The following is a 24,441-nucleotide window of genomic DNA, read 5'->3' on the forward strand; positions in this document are numbered from 1 at the left end:
TGGAATAGAAGTGTTTAGATGGCCAAGAAAACTGCAACTCTGAACAAATGTTATGTTCAGGGCAGGTATGGAATGTGCAGGGTGTGTGCTGATGCTCTGACAGCTGCATCTATTTTTAATGAAAGCAAGATGTAAATTATGGAGCCAGCAAGGTGCGTGTGAAACAAAAATACATCTAATTATAAATTTGTCCTTCTCTTAACCTGTTATTTAGATAAATCTGACGAGACCACACTGGGTGTTTTCCTTACTTTCTCCCATTCTAATTTAGTCTTTGAACAGGAAGGCATGCTGGTAACTCAGTTAATTGAGTTGGACATTATGTTTACTTGTTCAGTTAAAAGCACAAGAGCTTAAATTGTGCTCCTCTATTCACAAAAGAAAGATCAGTGGAGGAATTAAAGTTGACAGCCAAATGACAGGGTGAATAAGAAAAAGCCACGGAGGTTATTTAGGGTCCAGAACTTCAGTGGAAATTCTGATTTTATTTTATTTTGTTTTATATTTTATTTTATTATTTTATTTTATTTTATTTTATTTTATTTTATTTTATTTTATTTTATTTTATTTTATTTTATTTTATTTTATTTTATTTTATTTTATTTTATTTTATTTTATTTTATATTTTATTGTTTTACTTTATTGATTTGATTTTATTTTATTGTTTTATATTTTATGTTTTATTTTATTTTATTTTTTGTTTTATTTTATTGATTTTATTTCATTTTGTTGTTTTATATTTTATTTTATATTTTATATTATATTTTATATTTTATATTTTATATTTTATTTTATTTTATTTTATTTTATTTTATTTTATTTTATTTTATTTTATTTTATTTTATTTTATTTTATTTTATTTTTAGACTTAGATATTACAAAAATAAGTACTGGAAATCTGGAGATACCCATATTTAAAGGCTTTCAAACCCCTGCTGCAGGGAAAGACAAATGTCTGCCTTTACCCTGGGGGTGCCTGAGGAATTTCTGAGCAGTTTCCTCTTAATCTCTTTTTGCAACCGGAGCCCTTGGTGCAGGAACCGAGCAAAAGTTTTTCATTGTAGCAAAGAAATTAGGGGGTTAGTTACACATTTGGGAGCCAGGGTGACTTGACACCAGGTAGAACAGGCACTGAAAGTTAGAATTACTGCAATGTAAGTTGCAGTTGGAATTGCCAAAACACAGTGGGAGGTAAATAACTTACCCTCGTTCAAGAGGCAAACTCACAGAATGGAAGAAATGACATAATTATATAAATCTCCCCAGTGAGGCAGTGCCACAGGAATGGAACACCACAAAACCTTTCTCTAGGTGCACAATTTTTTACAAAATTTTACAAAATTTTTACAAAGCTTTTACAAAAACTCTCTGTCATTTCATGAAATGGATCAGAACCAGAGCCCAACCAACCAGGAAAAACAAATTATTTAAAATTTTACTTCTATTAGTTTGGTCAAAAGAACCATGTTCTGCCTATGTTAATTGAATTAAAATTATTCCTTGGAAAAAATCAATACATCCAAAACTGAATGCTTACCGTGAAATATTTGGTTTTTGGCAAAACCTTCTATTTGATTTAGTGAGTGAACCTAAAAAAAATGACTGTAAAGCCAGGGGATTTGAAACAATGACTTCAAAAGATTTCACCATGAAAATGATTAGGAAAATGAAAGTAGAAACACAAGAAAGTTCCAGCTTAACATCATGTTGACTTCCACCACATTTTGGCCCTCAGTTTTTTCTCTGAATCTGAAAAAAAATTCCTTAAGTTTGCTGTGCATAAGGAGCTTGGTTCTCTTTTTTTTCTTTTCTCAGTTTGTGTTCTAGTTGTCTGAACTTGCTATGTAGCTTAGAATTTTCTATATTTTTGGTGGCTAGGCATTTTAAAATTTCTGGAAATTTGTCTCAAAACAAAACAAAAAAAAATTAATTCTCTGTGTCACTCCCTAGAGAGAACTGAAAAATTAAATAGAGAAAACTTTCTATGGGCCAAATGTAGAAATTGGTGTCTTTGGCTAATAAAGTATTATTATTATTTCCACTGATCTGATTCACTTAGGAGGCCTACAAAAATTGCAGAGAGAATTTTGTCATGGGAAATTGAATGCTGGCTTCCCAAACGATTTCTGTAAGAAGTAAGACACTTGGATACTCAGTGAATTAGAGTTTTCTCTTTGTTTCATCGAAGTCTTTTGTCTTTCCTGTCTCCCTGTCCCAGATGCTAAACCATGGCCAAGAGTGTGGGGATGCTGCAAACCAGAAAGGTGATACAGGCTGAAGTGCTTTTTCAGCCCTGGGAATGAAATGAAACTAAGAAGGTGGTAAGAAATAGCAGAAAACCTGTGTTTCAGGTGTCAATCCTATTTATCTCCACAAAAACAGATTTTTTGTCCTGAGTCTTAGGCAAATCTTTCAACACTAGAAGTCTTCCCACACGGATGAGCACCTATTTAAAAAGGTGAATACAGTTTGGATGGCCTGTAGAATGAAATATACTGATATTCTGGGCTGGTTCCACATTGGTATTTAAATAAAAAAACAATCCAAAAAACCAAACAACATTAAGTTAGAAAGAGCAGCCATCCCAAAAGAACTATGACAAATCAGATGACCCAGTTTTCACACGTTAAATTTTAAGTCCAACAGGGAGATCAGAACTTACATCTCGCCAAAAAAAAAAAAAGGTTCCTATTTAAGCTGGCAGGTCACTTCCACATCTAAAAGATGCATTACATTTGAATAAGAATTTTCCCATATTTGAGGAAAAAAAAGAATAATCCACTGTTTAGCATTACAAATAGCAAGTGCAATTTACTACAAGGTTTATGAGACTAATTTATAGTCCAGTACTTCATTCCCACAGGTCCCACATCACCTCTGTCTCTGAGAGATTATTTCTTCTGTGCTCCAGTGGCTTCAGCCAGGTTACTGTGTTTGCTGCCTGTTTTCTAAATAATTTATTTCATTTCACTCTTGTAGGTTTCTACTCCTCTAGGAGAGCTGCCTTAATTTCACTATGCAAATTATCTGTAGATTAATTAATTTGCTGCCTATCCAGTTGCAACACTGTTTTCAGCATCAACTAGTGCTTAATTACCCTTGGGTACAGATCAGCAGATGATGCTGTTTTGGGGTTGAATATATATATTTTATATCCATTTTACAATATATTTTATTTCCATCCCTGAATATATAGGGTGAAGTGACAGCACAGCTTTTCCAAATGTTTTATTGCAGTCTTAAATTAAAAAAAGCAAAACAAAACAAAACAAAACAAGTCAACCCCCCCAAACCTTAGAGCTTCTACAAACATATTGATTATTATTTTTTTTTTTTTTTGTGCAGTTGTTTCTCATAGAGCTGCACTCTGGCTAATATTAAATAATGAACCTGTGAAAGCAGCATGACTTAATTGCCAGGGGTTTGAAGCCCTTACTCTTTCCACGCTGCTTCACAACCCTCAGCAGTGGCAGGGAAATGCTGTTATTTTATAACATCAAAAGAGAGACATCAAAACCTTCAGGATCTCTGTAGAACAGAGCAATTCGAGTGGGAAGGGACTTGAGGAGGCTCCAGTCTTTGCTCTATAGTTTTCTTCATTTCTGTCATTGATGAAACTTAAAAATAGTAGTATAATACATATGTGTCAGGCTATGGCATAGTATTAAAATAAAAACTGCTCCATACCCACCCACCTCATGGCTGAAGAAAGATCCTCTCACTTTAGGCTGAACAAAGGCCATACAGATAATTTGTGGAATACAGAGAATTTGAGGAATAGCAGGAAATTTGACCTGCATTTATTCTATCACAAGAACTGTGCCACACACACTTTTTTAAATTTTAATTTAAAATTTAAACACACATTTTAATTTTGTGGTTCTGTAGGGTCAGCTCTTCAGCCCTTCATGAGAAGAGGAAATATCCAAGGTTGAAAAAAAATAACAACATAGTCATGGCAACAAGTGTGTGGGGACAAAGAGATGTAATTCCTTAGAGTGATATGAATTCACTAACATTCAGAGTTTAGGGTCTGGAAAACCCCATGGTCTGAGGTTCATTTGAATTATAATTTTACTCCTTTCTCCTATATGATTTTGCTATGTATCTCCACGATAAAAAGTTTCCAAACTTAGAGCCACAGTAGTGACACATGTCCAGGTAAAGCAAGATTTCCATCATGCTTAATTCAAAGACAGGCCTTAACCCAGCAGTTTTTGCAGTTTTTTTAATCCTTTGAGAGTTGTCAAATATGGAGACAAAGTTGTTCAACCCACTGGTGTGAAAAACATGCAAGAGCACCACATGTTCAAAGAGAAAACAACCCTGGCACGTTCATTTTTACAAGCTGCAAACACAGAAAGTCTGCAAAAAAGCAGCAAATAGCTGACATCCAGACACGAGCCTGGCTTAATATGTGATACTCCATTACTTCTAAATGGGTGGTGAAAAAAAAATTCATGTTTTATGCATCTGAAAATATTTCAGGGAAATTCCTCACCTTTACTACTCTGTGAAGATGTAAAAAGTATGGAACTGGCACAACCCATACATTTTATCATGACATTTGAGAATAAAACTTAAGCCATCATATCTTAAACTGATGGGTACTGCTACTGTAAATCAGTGGTGATTCAATTCAAAAGGGTTGACTAAAAAGGACTTAAAAACATATTTTTTATAGTGCCCCAAAAAAGAGTTTCCCCATTCTCAGTGAGGATAGAACTTTTCCAATTTCCTTTAAAAAGTTCAAGACTTTTAAATTCAGTAAAAGACTTTTAAATTTAAATATTGCACTAGCAGTAGTTTGGTTTAATCATTTGCAAGTATGACAACAGTTCTTAGAAAACATTATTAAAAAATATTTAAAATATAAGAAAATATTAAAAAGTCTTATAAAAAAAGCTCTACTTCAGAAGATCTAGTCCCATTTGTTTTTTCCAAGTGAAACAAATTGGAATCAGTTTCCTGTAGATAGGTGCATCCCAGAAAAATAATCATGACCTCTAGTTTCCAGTCTGATGTATCTGAATCTTGTGCCATTATGCTTTGTTAAGCTGGTGTAGCCTTTTTTTCCCCCCAGTTCTAGTCAGCCTCAATGCTGAAGAGAAGAAGAGGAACGTAATTTGGAACAGTCCAGATAAATTAAAGACAAAGCAAAATTAAATTTAGTGATTTGAAGGCCATTTTAAGCTGAGCAAAGCTCAGTATCAGTAGATTAATGCAGGATTATTCCTGCTGAAACAGGATGAGGTACTGCCTCAAGGAAAGTAAAAAAACCTATAAAAATCAGTGGATGATTTGATGCAATATTATTTAGCATGAGTTGCTCAGCATGGCATTTTTCTGTCACCAGCAGCAACATTTCCTGTAATGAAAGGGAATTGTAGAACAGGATGTGGACAGAAATGTGTTTTCTAGCACAAAAAGTCCGTATTCTCAGTGCCATCTCCCCACAAACTGAAACACAAGGGGTCTATGTGCAACTTGCTTCAGAACTCAATTCTCTGCCCAAAGTGAAAGTCAGGCTCTTCACCACAAATGGTTACATGTGTAAAAAAAAAAATCTTTATCACAGCACCTGAAAGACACATTTATGGATCAGAATGGAGAGAATTCCATGGGGGAAAAAATGGCCTCATTTTCTTTTTTTTTTCTGTTTCCTTGGCCAGGAAGATTACTCCCAGAAGATGGAGGGAAGCTTCTCCTCTGCCTCAAGTGACACCTCCTGTTTCCAGCCAGATTTAACACCCCTCTCCTGCACAGCTCCCCTCACCTGGGCATAATCAGAGCATGGGAACACCAATAAAGCAGAGTTGTCCCAGTGACCAGCTCCTGGGGTCAGCCATCACCTTCCAACATCATTTTTCTGACAGAACTGAGGACAGGATTTCCTGGGCAACAAGGTTTGGAGCAGGACATGGATATGAAGAGAGAAAGGAGTGCATTCAACCTGGAACTTTGGCACTGCTTTCCCTTCCCCCATTCATCTCAATTTATATATTCAATTTATATATTCAATTTATATATTCAATTTATATATTCAATTTATATATTCTCTGGTGATCCAAAACAAAGCAGCTAAACAGAGTTGGGCAGTGCCTGACCATGCATGAATTTGCTTTGTTTCTGTCCCCATGATCTTGCTGTGCAGGCATTCACACCTTTCTGCTGCATCTGTATTTCCCTTTGCACTCTGTTTCACTGCTATCCATTTGAAAGTGATTAGCATATCAACTAGCAATATTAAAACATAAAAGATACAGGGAGCCACCAGGGATGTATCAGCTGGTGGAAATCAGCCTAATCACACCTGATTGAATTGAAATGCTACCAAATTCACCTCTCTGAAGCATCTGGCCACACGAATTTGGGCTAACAACGTTCAGCTACCGACTGACCCTGACACTGATTGTGAAATGCTGACTGTCCACAGAGAACAGCTTTGGCTTGAGCTTTCACAAACCACCCCATCTGGGTCCCTCTTAGCTCTTCACACTAACAATTTGCCTGGCTTTTTACCAAAATCAGTGTTTATTTGCAGCAGTCTAATACAATGTTAATTGCTTACTCATTGAAACCTGGCTGGCATTTTCCCCACCGTGGGGAATTGGCAGGGCAGGTTCCATCCTCAGTGTTCCCCGTGCCAGCTACTCTCCTGTCAGCCAATTCCCACCCACCCCACATTCCTGCTTTTCCTTTGCTCTCCCCCTCTCTCTCTCCTGTTTTAATTTAGGCAGAATTGTGTGGTTGAGTAAGCTCAGAGGGCGATGTGTTGCCACATCCAAAGACGTGGCAACAAGGGTGGTAGATTTTCATTTATTGCCTGCTCCAGAAGCAGCACACTGCACAAAATAGCATTTGGTTGTGGGGGGAGGAAAGGGAGAGTTTTGAGACAAAACCTTCACCATTTCAAGTGAGAGATCTTGCCAAAAATCCCAGTGGGACTGTGTAGGCCCCCACAGCTGGAGGGGTGATGAAGGATCCTGATTTATCAAGAGCTGCCTTAATTACAGCAGAACAAATCTTGCAGGAGGTGTGCCAGCAAGCATTGCAAAACTTTAATTTGTTTGTGAACACTTTGATTTCTTTGGATGAAAGGCAGTGCATAGGGTTCCTGCTATTAAGCAGAGTTTGCTGATTTCTGGCAGAAGTGTGGAGCCCAGAACTGGGATAAAGCCCAATAAAATTTGGTGAGCAGCCAAAAAAATTGGTAAAATTTGGTGAACAGTCACATGCTCCTAAAGGTGTCCCCAGCACACACGACAGTGAGTGGCCAGTGGCAACCAAAAAATAGTCTGGTTTGCCCCAGGTGCTCTGTCTAGGCACTGAAAAGATCAGCAAGAATCTTTGTCCTAAATAAAGATTTAGGACAACTGCAACCCCTCAGCAACTGGAGGTCAGACAGAAAGGTTTTTTGCTCTGCTCTTGAGTGATTTTTTTTAACCTCCTAAAAATGAGAGACTTCTGTTTTGATTAAGAGAAGACAATCTAAAAATACAAAATACCAACCCCCGAAGAACTGGCCCATTGTTTTATGAAACAGAAAAACCAGAAGTGGGGTGAGATGAAAATCACAGGAAGAAGATCCATGGAATTAGTAAGTGCATGTAAGATTTTAAAAAATAATGCCAGTTTTGAGGCTTTAGACATGGTAGAAATTCCCCTCCTGGAACCCAGCACTTGATTTTCAAGAATCAGGCCTTTATCCTGTCAAAAAATCCTTCCCTGCTTCTGAAGATGTCCTCTGTGAATTGTGATGTATTCAGGTACCACCAAGTGATGTTTCTCACTTAGCTTTGAATGAGGCAATATTTCCTGCAAGTGTGACTCTATATAAACCTTACAAGAGGAAATTTTGCACAAAAGACAGTAAAAACCAGAAGAAAAACACCTTGTGCTCATCCCCCTTTAGTCTGAACACTGAAAGTTTGACGCTTTAAACACTGAGTTGGACTCGATGATCCTGATGGGTCCCCTCAAACTCAGAATATTTTATGATTCTGTGGTTCTGTATGAAAAGTCCTTGTAACTTTTGGGCATCAGTGCTTTTAGAGAAAGCCCATTTTTCAAATAAAGTGACTTATAACTCATTAATGTAGTATTTTTCCACCACTTTACCTGCTGTACTGCAGCTTAACTTACAGTAGTTTATCTTTGTTCTCAGAAAGAAACAATTCTCTTCAAAGTGTTGTTGCTGCCTGTGGCACATGAGGACAAGAAAACAGTACATGTAATAACCCTCTGGTAACCATCTCTCTCATGATAATTCCAATATATTTTTTGAACAAAAGAGAAGATAAATTGCCATTAGTGTTGCACCTTCAGACATCTGAACTAATTAAATTCACAATGCTTTTGATTTTGAGTGTTAATTTTAATCAGACAGAGACTTGGAGGACCAAATGTTTCCCAGGCTTCTGAATTCCCAACATCACCCCATCACTTACAGTCTCATCATGTCAGAGCTCTCTTTCTCTGTTGGTGTGATATGAGGGGACAGTGCAAAAAATGTTCCACCAGAGGCTAGCCTGGAGGAGAATCCAAGCCTATATCCTGCAATGGAATGGCTTGGACTGGAGCTTCAAAGAGAAAATGCTTCCCCTGGAGGAATAAAGCAAAATTGGAGTTGGGTGAGCCTCAAAGGAAATGCAAGCTCAGAAGCCATTGCTGATGTTTGGGTTTGGAATTGAAGTCGAGCCTGGTGGCTCAGATCCTCACCACAGACTGTGAATGGTACCAGCTTCAGAGAGAAGGGGCTCGAGGGAAGAAGACTGAAATGGGGAGCAAAACTTTTGCAGAAATTAATGTGCATGATAATATGATTGTAAACCTATTTGCATTTTATTTGTTATTTGTTTTTCTAATGTAACAGAATCTCCCTCCTACCCTTTTATGTGTCCTCTTGAATTATTCATCGTGGCAGCTGCTTTCCCCTTGTCATTCTTACACAACTTTTCCTTTTTTTTTTTTTTTTTTTTTTTTTTTAAATTTTTTCCTCTTAAATTTCACTTCAAACTATTTCCTACTTGGGAGGTCCTACAACTCTGAAGGAAGCTAAGCCTGCCCCAAGTCTTGAGTATTTTTTCCCTGCTTCCAGTGACAGGCTAGTGAGAACAAAAGCTGAAAAACTTGTTTTCCATCATTGTTACACATTCCCCCAAGGACATTACCCGAGCAGTGCAAGGCAGAAACAACAGGGGACAAGTCTGCTGGCAAGAAAATCTGTCTCACTAGTTTGACCCCAATCTGGAAAACTTTTGTGGGTGGTGGTGATCAGTGGAAGCTCCAGGCATGAAAATCTGGTGATCTTTGGCTCTCTGCACCTGCCTGGGATACTTTTCTGAGACAGTTATTCATCACTACACTACACACGAACATAAACTCTCCTGTGATGCTCTTGAAAGAGTTCTTCCCCCACCCCTGCACCAGTTTCTCCATTTGTTTTCTAAATGGTCTGTTGACTTTATGAATTTTGGAAAACTGGTTCTTCCTCTCCTGACAGGGGGGTAACAGGGACATTAATTCTGTTACCAAGCAGAATTCTCTCCTAGAGGTTGAGTTGCACCTCACAAAAAAATCTCTAAGAAAACTGGCAGTACAAAAAGACCTAAATGGCAGAGCATGTCTATCTGCCATGACCCTTGCAAGATCAGTTTGAATAAAATTGATTGGGTTTTTTTGTAATTTTTTTTTTCCTAAAATCCAGTCACCCTTTGGAACAAACACTGAAGTCACAGCAGTGCAAGTGACAATAGTATATTTGAAGGGATAAAACAGCGTAAGTGGGGCCCAAGTAGTGAGCACATTCAGAGCATGAGAGTGCCAGCATCAAGGAAACATTTGGACTGGACAAAGAAGTTTTCAGTTCTTTACAAGAAGTAAAAGATATGTAATAAAAAGCAGCAAAAAATTAGGTTAAATTATTAAATCATTTGGAGTGAGGAGGCATGAGCAGTGAGATCTCATGGTCATGAATCCAAGAAACAATCTGCAACCAAACATTGCCTCTGTATGGGCAACTCATTTCCAAGCCAAAAATGCACAAATTTCGATAGCCAGCCTTGTAGCACATTTCACTTACAGGACCCTCATGATATCACAAAATGCATACTGATAAATGGGGGTAAAAAATTAAAAATTAATTTCAAAATTAATTCAAATAAATCTCTTATTTTGAACAGGTGAAAACACTGTGTAATCCCAAGACAACACAGTGGGAAGGAGAGTTGTGGCCTCTGGATCTCAGGGGATTGATTCTCACACCACTGCAAGGCCCTCCAAAGCCTGAAGGGTGGAGTCACCTTCATCTCTGGGTCTGTCAGCAATTTTATTTTTCCTGTCTCTATTTGTGTTGTTACACTCTGTCTTGTGCTTTGTGAAGGCAGCACTGCCAGCAGAGAACCCGGTTCTTATTTTGTGTGTACATTTCCACCTGAAGAAAAGGTGAAAATTCTCCTGGACTCTCATGCATCTTCCTTTCTAGACTAGGCAACGTAATCACAGCTGTCTCTTACTTTGCATCTTGTAACAAACAGCTTTTTAATCTTGCTTCTCATCAAGCACATTCTTCTTGAGATTTACTTACATCAACTCTGGCTCTGTAACACACTTTGGGTTTCCACTTGTCCTAGTGGATTCCATATTTTCCACCACCACATCTTCCCAGCTGCCCCTGCCCTCATGTGCACCCACATGATGTTGCCATGATTATTTTGGGCTAAAAGGACTTTGTTTATGCTATGAAGAGCAAAGAGGAGAGCAGACAGCCCCCTTGGTAAGCATCATCTCAGATCAGGTGCCTGTGATCAGGGTTCTGGAGCTGAAAAACTTCTGCAGGATGAACAAGCACAGTAACACCACCTGATTTCTGTGTGTCATTTGCACCAGAGAAACATCTTGCAGCAGCCTCTGTAAAGCCAGTGCAGTGTCAGGAAAAGCTGAAGAGGAAGAGTTTAGTACATCCTTTAAGAGAGTTGTTAAATTATTTGTGCTGGGTTGAAACAAGAGCCTGACAGTCAGCATGGCCAAGAACAGAATTCTGAGGAGTGTAAGAGGGTACATGAACAGGGGATAAGTCTGGGATATTTCCTGTGCTGGGGACACTGCCTGTATTTAAAAGGTCACTTAGACAGCTGTCTGAACATTTTGTAGCATGCCTAGGTCATGGTAATTAATTTTGAGCTTCTTACGGGAAAAGAAAACTGATAAACAAAACCAGGCATCCGATGGATGTGTCATTATTCACACCTTAATACAAAGGCCCCATTCCAGTACCCTCTAAATTTATTCAGATTACAAAAAAAACCCTAAACCAAAACAAAATAAAAAAACCCCAAACAAACAAAACAAAACAAACCCCAAACAAACAAAAAAAGAATAACAAAACCAACAAAAACAACATGAAACAAGAACCCCAAAAAACAAGAAAAAAACAAACAAAAGAATCCACACAAACAAGAAACCCCAAAGTTTCATTTTCCTCATGAAAAGAAAGTCAAGACTGCCACACACTTTCAGAGATGAAGCTCATCAGCTCTCAGCTTGCAGGGTTTTCCACTAGTGGCAATGTGGAACACTCCTTCCCCACATTCTTACTGTAAATTTTTTTTAATTATTTTTTTGTTTCTTTTTTCTCTTTCTGATTCTGCTGCACTTCTTCTGTACTTTTTTCCACTCCTGGATTTCTCAGTCTCCTCTGAGCTGAGCTCCTTGGGGATACTCCTTCATGGGGAATCCCATTTATCACAGTCCTCTGGGTCAGAACAAAAACTCCAAAGCCTGTTAGGATCTTGTTTCTCATGTTTATTAGGATGTTATCACAAAACCTGGCAGGTCACTCCAGAATTGCTGCACAGGTTCAGTTCACTGCAACCTGGTTCATTTCTTTCTGGTGGTACAGAATGGCCTTGTGGCTCACTTTGTGGCTCACTTTGGCCTTTGAAAGCACAAAATGGTCCCAAACCAAGCAGTTCTTTTATCTTTATACCTATTTTCACCCAATTAACAATAGACACTTATATAATTTTTCTTAATGACCCAATGACCCATCAGCTGTGTGCTGCGCTGTGGCATTTTCTGTCCAATCACTATTACCCAAAAACCTCAAGAACATGAAGAAGAAAGAAGAAGGAAAAGAAACAACATTCTAAATCTTTTATCTTGTCTTTTGCTTTCTAAACTGTTTTAAACTCTAACTTTTTCACCCAGTGACTTAAGAAACTTTCTAATCTACACACTCACACTTTTAGCTTTTTCTATCTAACTTTAACATTTGCTTTCATGTACCACCATGAAAACACGCTCATAAATTTCATATTGTATGAAATCCAGTGTTTTTCTGGATCTCAGAGCTAAGCATCAGAAACAAGGGCACACACTCTGTGTCTCAGGCTCCAGCACTTATTCTGTTACCAGCATGACGAGACAGGAACCACACTTGTAAGCAAAACTGGGAGCAAATCTGCAAGTCATATAAACATTTATTAAATTTTGAGGAGCACCTATTTTCAGGTTTAAGCTCACTACTGAAGCTCAGCTAGCATACCAGCTTTGGCTAATTAAGGATTTTTTGTTAATTTAACTTGGGTAAAATTTAAGGTTTAAAGAATAAAGGGAATGCACAGTACAGACTAACCATAATTAAATGTTTCCATGGCTTCAGATGGGATTAATCTTTAATTTGAGCTAGAAGTGCTGAATTAATAGGAGGCCTGTGAACATGCTCTAAACTTCAGTGCTGTGCTCTTCCTGTTGAACCTCCCTCTGCTTCCAAATGCCTCTCCAAACCCACATGAATTCAAACCTGTCCTAAATCAGGGGGTGAAAATCAGCCCAAGACATGTGCTGTGTCTCCAGTAAGGTCTTAATGAACCAGAAAATAAGACATCTGTGTTTGGAAATTGGTGTTAACATCCAGTCACTGCATGGCTGGAACATTCCAGCTCAGAGGGAACACTAAGGGAACTGGAATAAGAAACTTAAAAACTGGGCCATGAGCAACTTGGGGAGGAAGAGTTTCTTTGTGTGTTTTCTTCCTGTGGTATTTTATTGCAAGGTGACTCCACTGTGTGATTTCACACACAGTGAGCTCTGCCTGTACTTCTCAAATTTTTCTAATCTTCAAAACAAAATTACTGAAAGCAGAGTCAATAGAGGCAAGTAAATAATTCCAAAGCAGCAGTGATGTTTGAACTAGCCTAGGTCTTTTATTTACAATACTTTTTTCCCTTCATGGGTAAAAACTGCAAGCTTCAAACTCTTTGTCCCCAATATCTCAGAAGCCTCCTTTTGCCTAATCTAGTTATGAGGAAATAACAGGGAAAACCTTGTCTTTGTTGGAATAAAACCAGATTCTGCCAAAAAAATCCAACCTGAGGCCTGATGAGCCACGAACTTGGCAGTAACTCCCTGCTAGGAGGATCTCCTGCTGTCCTAGACCGATTACCAACACTGCCAAAAAACAATGAGTTGGGCCAAACATCTTCCATCAAGTCATTTTACCTTTATTTTACAGCATATTTTGCAGCATTTCTGCACTGCCATGGTTCTGTTTTCACACTGGTACAGCTGAATGAACTTGCAGCATTCCAGCTTACCCCAATTTGTCAGCCTAAAGGCAAGAACATAAATGGATAACTTTCCCATTGTCTTGGGGGAAAAAATCACCTGTGTCTGTGCAGAGAACCTGGCTTCTACAGCCGCAGTTTCAGCTCCTGTGTTTTTATCCCATGTCTCTGTGGGTTTGTTTGTTCTCCCTCAGGCCTCAGCTGCCAGCTCTAAACAGGAAAATCCCCACTTCCATTCTGGTGTCATTAATGCCTGCTGCTCCCTTTTTTCCTTTATTATGGATTCCTACGAGTCTTCTGTGTGGGACTTCTCAGGCTTGTCAAGCAATGCTGAAAATGAAATTTTGGAGTCAGAGGGTTGAGAGCTGTGACCTTGGGCTATATGATTTAACACTGCTATTAATTTTTGAAAGGCAGAGACGTCTATTTCTTTATTTCTTCACAATGGATTATTCCTTCAGCTCTTATTCATCAGTTTGCTAAGCTGGAAAGAAAGCACTGAAAACCCAAGGAAAATAAAAATGTTACATCATCACAGCATTAAGTTCCATTAAGTTCTTAATTACGTCATTATTCTTAAGTTCTTAATTACATCAAATAATTAAAGTTCTCTTGCTTTTCTCCTGTACTTTTCCTCAGTAAATCTCAAAGTACTTTATAAAGGAGGTCAGATATTTATAACATAGAAGTGGCATGTAGAAAAAGTTGGTTCAAATTCCATTTTGTCCACTGCATTCTGGTTAATCCCCCTGAAAAATATTTTTCTATATTTTAGAATTATTTCCCCTGTTGGGAAGCTGGGCCTGAGCTGATCTTAATTTCTGTAAAAAAACTTCATAGGTTCCCTCAAAAATGAGTGCTAGGATATGCTTCTTGAAGCTTTTTTCAGTTGAAAATTTAACAACATCTATTTATAGCTCTGAAGATTTGAGGAAAACAAAGCTGTTAACATTAAATGCCTTTAATGAGCCAACAAGTGCTTGCTGTGTCCTGCTTGTACTTTTGCTTTGCAAATCATTTTGCAGGAGATATGTCTGCATCCAGGATTACTGCTGGAGCTGAAATCTCTCTATGAAAGGTCACATCTCCTTCTCTGACAAAGCCATAATATATATCTTTTTGGAGGAAATGCAAAGCCTGAGGTAGAATGAGGGAGAGCACTCCAATGGTGCCAATTCCCAGCTGTTCAGAGGAAATGTCAGAGGCTAAATGTGGCTTTTCCTACATTTTTTTATCCTGATTTTACCCACTAGCAAGCAGCAGGATTTGTTTCCTTTCTCTTTCTTAGCCCTTCTTACATGGCTCTTGTAGAGAGCCTTGAGCAGCTGCTGCTCAAAACAGGCAAAGGAAAAACCAATTTTTATTCAAAATTCAGCCTTGCTTTTACCCAAACACAGGGAAGTTCATAATGCCACGGACAAAGCTATATCAGGACTTCCTGACAGATCTAAAAATATTCATTCTTCAGCCTTAAACGTAAATAAATGCTGGACAATCACAAATGGGCTTTTCCCTTGCTGGAAAGTGTAAATACACAAATTTCTCTAAGGTTCTGTCTGAGCATGAGATTCCTCTCTGAACCTCATGAAAAAAATCACACTCCACTGAAAAAATACAGGGGAGAACCTGCAGCAGATGTAACTGCAAACTCCCAGAGCATAGCATTTTTATTTGCAAATTGCAAAGATGCAGCACAAAGGGTAACTGAAAGATGATGTTGTCCAAGAGTGAAAGAAACTTTTGATACAGGAAGATGGGAAACTGATAATAATTTTGACAAGCTGCTGCAATTCCGCAGGAAAACCATTCTTTAGAACTGAATCTTTCTTCAGAAAGTTTTTTATTATTTGAAAGATATGGAAAATGTAGATTTTTCTTCAGAGGACCACACAGTCAAATATTGACTAGTGGTTTTGATTCGAGGCACAGAAAAGAAAGATTTTTGATCTAATTGCTGTTTCTACTTGAAGCAATATTTCAATCAGAGTTTGGATTTCCATCTCAAGAAAAGTGAAACTTACAAGCAAATACATGATTCTTTTTGACCTATAAAAATAAGAGTGTATTATAAATAAACAATAACAGTAAAGACCAACTCAAAGTTAAGCCCTGTAGATTTTCAGTAACAATTTTATTATTCTTGTTTAATGCATTTGCCTGGTTTGTGAAGATATTTTGGACAGAGGGAGTAAATAATGAACTAACCTTATCTCTCATAATTTTTGAATATCTTTTCCTGCAATGTAATTATTGATTTTAGCATTCATATGTGTCCTGCTGTTTTCATAACTGAATGTGATACATATCCAGATTATACTTTACATGGTCAATTATGAATCATAAATCACAGCTAATATTTCAAAATTCTCTTCAAATTACTCTATTTTTAAAAGTCATATAGTAAGTAATTCTTTTTTTCTAGAAAGTCAGATAGCCATGGCTAGGAAATTGAGAACATACTTTAAGAACATATGCTGGAACCCAGATATCAAGTTAAGAATACATGTTAAAAATACATGTATAAGAATATGTGTAAAAAAATACATTCATTAGGAATATGTGTAAAATTAACATATTATTAATACCTCCATATGTGCATACAGAATACTCTTTTTACTCTGAGAGATCTGCAGCTTGCATGGACACATCTTTCTGTTAAACATTTTGTGAAAATCTTGTAACATTAGCAGGGTTTTTTCAAATGAAAACCCATTGTTGGCCAAAGGGGACATAATTAATCTGTGAATTACATATCTCCTGCTCATGGTGTTTTTCTGCATGCCAAAATGCATAGAAATGGGCTCTCTAGTTGACTTCTCTTCCTATTCATCATTACACTTCAATGAAATCCCAGATACAATGAAAAAAAAAAGAGAGATGAAAATACACGAGTGATGCAAAGGAAGCAACCACGGCCTGAAAATATTCAGGAAGCATTTGTGGTTGACCAAACACACATTCACAGAAGAAAAAAATGAGAATGCTTAAATACAGGACATTTCTGTGTGTCCATATGGATAATAATGATATGGCCACAGTGGTGTCCGTATTTCAGCTGCTCAGGATCAGAAACAGCAAAATGTTGCCAGTGCCATGTGATGCTGATGAAATACAAATATTCTTACATGTTTTTAAAGTACAGATAAACCTCTTCCTGATTTCTTCTTTTTTTTTTTTTTCATTGTGTATATTGGCAGTTAAAACAAAAAAGACCTGAAAAGTGGCACAAGTGATAAATTTGTTCCTGCCACCCTGTAATTGAAAAGGATACTGAAATAATTTGGGGATTTAAACAGAAAAAGCACACTGAAAATCAGTATGCAAAATCCACCCCCACACCATGTGGTGTTACAGCTGGAGTATTGTCTATATATATATATATATATATATTGCTAAAATGAATGTTACAGAATTTCTGAATATTTATATTCTGAATATATATTTATATTCTGAAATATATAATGAATATTTATTTATCTGAATATATATACCTTTTTTTGCAATTTGCAAAAAAGAAGATCTTGCATGGTGAGCAGTATTTTGTAAGAAAAGAACCCAAAAAACAGAAGTTCTTAAATAGCTTTAGAAGCCCAAGCTTTAATTCAAGCTATGTGCTGTGATGTAAGGGAAATGTTAAGTAAACCAACCCTGGGGTCAGTTAATTGCTTCCCTCAGTATTTTTATTACTGAGTATCAAGATTCCTATTCTGGGATTTTAAAGTGTGTGTTGCTCACAGATTTTTTTTTACAAAAGAAGCAATTGAACTCCCCCAGAAAAACCCAAAACTATATTCTGCAAGAAATTTCTAGGTACAAATGTTTAGGATCAAGTATTTGATTAAAAACCCCCACAAAAACCCATCAGAAAACACCAACAAAAAGAAACAAACTAAAACTACCCATGAAAATCCTGGAGCATCATATTTTACTCTCTGCTGTTCTACTACAAAAAAAAAACAGTCAAATGTAATGGGAGTGACAAATGCTGAATCTTATGTCTCCAAAAGTATTTCTGCAAATATTTTTTTTCTTATTTTTCCCCCCACAATATCCTTGTCTGATGATACCAGAGAAGGCTTACTTCTAATGGTTACTTAATCTGTATTTACTACCTTTCATGTTTTCCTGCACAAATATCATCTCTGGTTTCAATGCAAAATAGTTTTCTACCGATTTTACCATCTAAAATATTGAATATTGCATTGATTTTCTAACTGTTTTAAGATGTAGAGGCATACACATGGAATTAAGAAGGCTGAAAACTCAGAGATTGTTTAAGAGCTAGAATCTTGTCTCATTCTGTCACATGCCACATTTTGAACACGAGTGCAGTTAAAAAGAAGTTGTGAACCTGTGAAAGCAGCCAGTTTTGATTATTATTTTTTATATCCCACATTGTAATATTCTGCAAGAGAATATTTTTCTCCCAACTCCAAGAGGACTGAAAAAAATAAGGGTTTTGGCAAGTAGCCATCTGAGTAGGCAGTATTTTCCTGCTTGTTATCCACACCCTGCAAAGCCCTGACAACTATTATCACAAAAGAGTTATTTTGCTACTTTAAAAAAATCAAGAAAAGGTGGTATTTCATTGCAAGCATGGGTGTTTACTAAAATAATCTGAAACTGCAAATGCTCAGAAAATAAATACATAAGCTGAGTGTTCATAAGGAAAAAGAAATAAATCAACATCTATTCAAGTCAAAAAACCTCAAAAGTCTTTTTTTACTTCCATCTTTCTCCTTATCTAGCCTCACAGCAGGAGGACATATCCTAGAATTTTAAATCATGGCAGTCAAAGCTGGATAATTATTAGCAATAATATAATTCTTTACTAATAATGACTGTTATTAGTGTTATTATTTTGAAAGCTTTTAAACAACTCCAAGACATTGACAGTTCTGGGAAGTGTGGGCATTACATTGCTGCTACACTCTCACAGCTTATGTGCAATTATTCCAAAAGGTCTGAAGGGAATAAAGAATCCACAACTGCAGTTTAATAATTTGTGTTTGATTTTGATTTTTGGTTTGGGGTGTTTTGTTTGTCTTGAATATGACACAGTGAGTTATAAACTCCTGAAAACTGACCTGCTATTATTCAGTTTATGGCTAGGAACTGACTTGTTGGAGAAACGTGAATGTATTTGAGAATAAAGTCGCGGTGAACATTTGCTCCATCACTTGGACCTCAGGTAACTTCTTCAACTCATTAATGAAGACACTTTCTGAAGCCCAGCTGGCTCTGAAGCCAACCTACATTTGATACAGATGCACATTTTTTGGTGCTTTGGCTGTGTTCAACAAAATCTTTTTCCTCCCTGGCTTTCCAGCAGAGCTGCAGAAGCCCCTCTGGCACTGCCTGACAGCTTCAAGCTGTCTCTGTCTACTATGAAAGGGTCTGGTTACTCTTAAAACACTCTTAATTAATTAAAATAATTAAATATATGACAACAGCCACTCAAGAATGGCAGCTCCACTAATAACTAGTAAAGTACCTATTCAATTTCAGACTGTGACAGTGGTCCAGCTCCTGGATCACATCTTGCAGTTTTCAGACAGAAGTTAAAGATGTAAACACAACAGAAGAGAACAACCTGAGCACTGTTGTGTTTTTATTTTCTCTTTTTGAAGGAGAATTCAGTTTCTCTCAAGGTTTACTTCTTCAATTAAATGAAGTCTCCACATTTTTTCTAAGTAATTCAGGCCTGGACAATGACCAGTCAAAGGCTGGACTTCGTGACCCTAGAGGTCTTTCCAAACTAAATGTGCCAGTGATATAATAATAAAAAATAATAATTTAATAACACCAAAGCAACAACAATAACAATAACAACAATTATTACCAACACCAACATAATAATATCATGAAGACATTTACTGTAGAACATGGGAATAGAACGTAATCTCTCTGCAGGCACCATAGCAGTACAACAATACAATACACAGCAGTAAGAAAAACCTGTATTTTGCTTGCCTTATCTGTGCTACCACTCAGCCAGGGTGTAGAAGATTCAGAAGATGTGCTGGCTGCCACTCTCACAGGTGGGGTTCTGTCTGCAGCACCTCTGCTCCCTCTGATAGCTGACATCACCAGAGGATGTGAAATTTCAGGCCACCTGCAATAAAACCCTCAACAAATCTCAATAATTGAGATTTGTCAGGAACTGACTGCAGAAACGATCTCTTAGAAAATCGTGTTCAACATTAATCCTGGAATCTTGTCAAGATGCAAAAGATACCAGCAGCTAAACCATGAGCTTTGACCTTCGTGCCCGAGTCCCTGCAACATCCCCAGGGCAGCCTGAGATGCTCTTGGCAAGGGGAAAGTGAGTCAGCCAAGGGAACCGCAGGGCAGGTTTCTCTTGGCACGGATGCCCAGTGCAGGGTTTGGCCTGAGGATGCCTGAGCAGATGCAGGAGAAGGTTCTGGGGCCTCCAGTGGAGGTTTTGGTGACTCACCCAGATCTCAGCACCTTCAGCAGTGCCCCAGTGCTGACTCAGCCCTGACTCAGAGGGCAGAGATGCCTCTCTGAGTCACCAACACCACCAAATGTTTTCCTTCAAGTTCCCCAAACAGGATATAGGCCCCGTGTGTGCCTATTTCTCCCCTGGGAAATCTGGTATCAGACTTCAGCTGGAATGGCACACTTATTTAGAGAGGATTTTTTCCTCAATAACCTTGCTCAATAAAGAATTTTCTCTGGAGAAGCAGCTGAGTTGAGATCTTTCTTCTGCACAGAGGAAACATGTGTATGACTATTATAGAACTGGTTTATTCTCAATTGAAAGTTTATAATGAAAAATTGCTCTTCTACAGGAAAGTAGAAAAAAAAAATAAAAAATCTGTACTTAACTCCACAAGAAAGATGATAAGAATATTGTTCTTTGGATATTGTCATCCATCTGGAGTAATATCTGTCAGATCTCTTTTACCAGACTGTTTCTACAACACTCAAAATATATGACAGAGGTATGTCATGACTTTTTTCTGTCTGTGCTTAAAAATAATTGTGTGTCATCACACTTGGGAGATAATTATTACCTCTCCAAAAATAACAGCCTTGCAGATTGTCCATAATTTTAATCTGGCAGTTTTCAAATGATTGTGTGTGCAGACAACTTGAGCTGTGTGTACACACACACATACATTCACAACCCAAAATTACACACATACATATATGCATGTAATGTGAATAAAGCAGTGAACACATGAACAGATTTACTGTTATTTAATAAAATGATAACCTGTAGCATTAAAGGAGGCTAAATACATAAATATAAAATGAGTATAAACGTGAGAAAGAGTGTTTATAGTTACACATATATAGTAGTATGAAGTTCAAAGGAAGAGCAAAGAGCCAAATATCACTGGCATGTAATTCAAAATGCCTAAACTCATTCATTTACTTATGCCAAGGCAAGAGTTAGTAGCATGTGGAGTTGTAATTGGAAAGGATTAATCCATGGAAGGTAATAACAATGTTTAAATAACCTCAAAATAGACTTACAAACCTTGCGTTAAATAACTTTAGGTTGTACAGGTAACATGGTCAGGAGAAAAAAAAAAAACAACTTCCTAATTTGAAGACTGAAAGAATGTGGAAGTTATTAATTGTAAGAATGAAAAAAAGAAGCCCCATGCAAGTGTGAAAGACAGCAGCAAGGATTCAGTCCTTCTGCAGGTCTTCAGAAAATTAGACAAAGTCAACATATATTCAAAAACCCTTGGAACTACACAAAGCTGACTCAGTTTTCACACTGACAATTGCAAGCTCTTGGCCCAAGGCTGTTGTGAATCATCCCCAGACAATTATTTTTTTTTATCCCCATAAATAACCCAGCTAAACAACAGCAAGTAAAACCTGGGGAGTAGAAGCTTTAACTGGTGACACCGCTCACACGACAGAGCAGAAAACACCCCAAAAATTGGCACCTCAGGTTTCTCTGTGCAGCAGAGCACCACTCTTGAGCTGCTGGATGAGTTTTTGACTCTATTATAGGTACAGTGACACAGCCTGCCTCTCACTCTGTGGCTCCTGCCTGTAAGACTGAGAGCTCCAGCTATTCCCAGGATTGAGCCTGAGGACCAGTGGACCTGGAGAGAAACTGAAAATGAAGCCTTTCCAGTGCACAAGAGGGAAAGCCAGGGGCAGGAAACCTTTTCAGGAGACTGGGAAAGGATGGGCACAACCCTTGTGCATGGAGAAACCTCGTGGGAAAGCAGAGGGGTGTGAAGATCAGTGCCTGACACCGTGCTGGCTGCTCCCAGGCACCACCAGCAATCAGTCCAGCAGCCCTCACCGGCCAAAACTGCTTTACTGGGCCATTTCCAACCAAAATTGGATGCCACAGGAAGTGACTCTGCAGCTCTCCTCCCTCTGAATCAGTGCTGGAGCTGTCAGGCACCCCACAGCAGGACCTACCACAGAAGATGTTAAATCATTTGTGGTCAATTAGCAACCATGTGCCTCTTCCAGCCTGCAGCTGTGGCTCAGCTCCAGGAGCTTTCTTACACCTAGTGCTTGCCCTAAAGGCTTGATGCATTTTCTGTCTCATTCCTCTGTCCTGAAGCCTTCACTGCCCTGGGACTCCAGCCACAGATGTAAATGCAAGGGGGTGTAGTTATGATTTATGCCAGAAACACATACCCTGCTGTAAATACAGCTACGCCCAAGAGAAATGAAGAGTTGCTCCGCAGTACAAGCAGTGCTCCTTGCCATTCCACAGCTGTTGTGGTAGGATGGGAGATAGGCATGGATTTTCCTTCCCACGTATCACTGAGTGAACGAGACAGTTTTGAAGTAAGTGCAGCTCCAATGCCTTGTGGAGGGAGAGGAGAGAAGGAATCCCACATACAAACCCCTGGCCCTGAGCTCAGGTTTGGAGAGCATCCCAGATCTGACTCAGAAAATGTGAGTCTTCTGCAGGTTGCTTAATCCCTGAATGCTTCAGAGCCCTGGAGCAGTGAAACACAGCAGGTAGAGGAGTGGGAAAGCTGTAAAGAGGTCTTTTAAAGAAATATCAGGGTTCTCTAAAGAAAACAGTAGTCAGTGGATGTAGCAGTAATTATTCGTTATTGCAACATGACGGTTTCCTTGGATTAGAACAAATTGATATATTCTTAACATTCACCTGCTCATTTTATTTAAGGCAGAGCATATGCAAGAGGCAAGAGTTACACTTGAAAGTTTCCCATCCAAACAAGGGGTTGAAGCCTTTAAAAACTATCAGCCATGTGTGGTGCACAGCCTTGGCCTGAGCAAGGTGCACTTTCTTGCTAAAATTCACCATATGAAAATGCTGTGGCAAACTCAGATTGACATTTAACCCTTTGTGATGGCTTGGATTTAGTAAATATTCTTGTGCTCAGAGTGATAGGCAGGAAAAAACTAAAAAACAAAATTAGAGCTATGCACCCAAGTAATAGTTTAAAGAGGGATTACCATCTGGAGCTAGAGTATAGCATCACTGTGTCTTAAAGAAAGAGTGAGACAAAATTGGGGTGAATTTTTACTTGTTCATTGCCCTCAGTCATACAAATAAGGCATGAATTTAAAATCAGTGGGTGATTTTTATCACTAGACTCAGGATGTTGCCTTCAACCTGCCTTAAAAGAGCTCTTCCTAAATAAAAAATTACAAGAGTGCAATAGTAATGGTGATAATAATGATAATAACAATAATAACAATTATGATGATAATAACAATAACAATAATTAATAATCTATCCATAAAATAGTAATTATGTTCCTAGTCTATAAAAGCACTAAACTACTTCATTAATGCTGAATATCAAAAATACACTTGTTTCAGACTGGAGTCTGCTACACCCTAAACTGTTACATTCTATTTTAGTGAAATTTTGCATCTAATAAAATATTAATAATATTTTGTATTTTGTGGCTTAAAACCCCTCACAACCAACACCTCACAGTTCATCATACTACACTGGGTCTGTGCGTAAAGAGACCACCATTTTTATAATCTCATAATCAGTCTTAAAGAAAAAACTCAGCACTGTAAATTGCCACAGGGAGAAAAAAAAAGGAGAAAGTGTCTCCTGGAATGTGCATCTACAAGTGTTTTATAAATAAAGAGTGACACAGTTTCCCTTTATACTGCTTAAAATCTCAAGTCTTCACAAATTCAAGTCCCCCCTTCAAGGGTTTTGCTTATCAGGCTGCATCTTACAAACATTTGCATTCCTTGCCCTGTTCTGAAGACCTTTCCAGACCTCCACCATTTGGGTGGCTAGAAAATTTCTCTTAAAATTCCAGTCTAAACTCATACATGATCAATTTACAACCATCTGATGTGCTGCCAGTATTAGTTTAAGATAATTTCCCCCCTCTCTTGACGTGTAGCCAGTTGGAACACATTTACAAAAAGCTCCTGCATTGCCTTTTTTTTAGCACACTGAACCAAGACACACTTTCTAATTTGCTCTCTAATGAAGAAACTTCACTCTTGTCATCATCTGAATAACCCTACCTGACATTCACTGCAGTTCAAGATCACAATCTTTCTCAAAGGGCACAAGAAGAAAAAATAAACAGTTCAGAACAGTAAAGTTATTGACACATAACACAGATCTCTCTCTGCATTTTATATCAAATGACAAGACCCCATTTAAAAATAATTAATTGAAAGGCTTTGTTCTCTTTACACTACTCAAAGTAGACTTCAGGCAGAGGTTTTGCCTAATTTTTAATTTTATCATCATCTAGTCTTGAATTGGGAATACCTATCAACTCCTTACTTAAAAAATTGATACAAATAGAAATGTTTGTAAACCAAGAGCCCCTTTAATGAAAGCAATGACTCAAATAAAAGTAATGACTTCCATTTTACAAGAGCAGCTCCTCCTTATCTCTAA

The 24,441-nt window shown here is 37.8% G+C and overlaps 1 protein-coding gene across 1 annotated transcript in view; it reads left to right on the forward strand.

The window, feature by feature from the left end:
• The window catches only part of LOC111941861 (uncharacterized), a 35,759-nt gene extending 21,653 nt beyond the window's left edge, over window positions 1-14,106 (forward strand). The window contains exons 4-6 of the mRNA XM_023945075.2: window positions 2,219-2,321; window positions 5,677-5,840; window positions 10,185-14,106. Coding sequence (XP_023800843.2) covers window positions 2,219-2,225 — 7 coding nt within the window. The 3' untranslated portion in view covers window positions 2,226-2,321; window positions 5,677-5,840; window positions 10,185-14,106. The remainder of the gene's footprint in view (window positions 1-2,218; window positions 2,322-5,676; window positions 5,841-10,184) is intronic.
• Window positions 14,107-24,441: the final 10,335 nt, after the last annotated feature.

This window comes from Cyanistes caeruleus, chromosome Z, assembly GCF_971803275.1.
Source record: "Cyanistes caeruleus chromosome Z, bCyaCae1.hap1.1, whole genome shotgun sequence".
In the NCBI taxonomy this organism is placed as follows: domain Eukaryota; kingdom Metazoa; phylum Chordata; class Aves; order Passeriformes; family Paridae; genus Cyanistes; species Cyanistes caeruleus.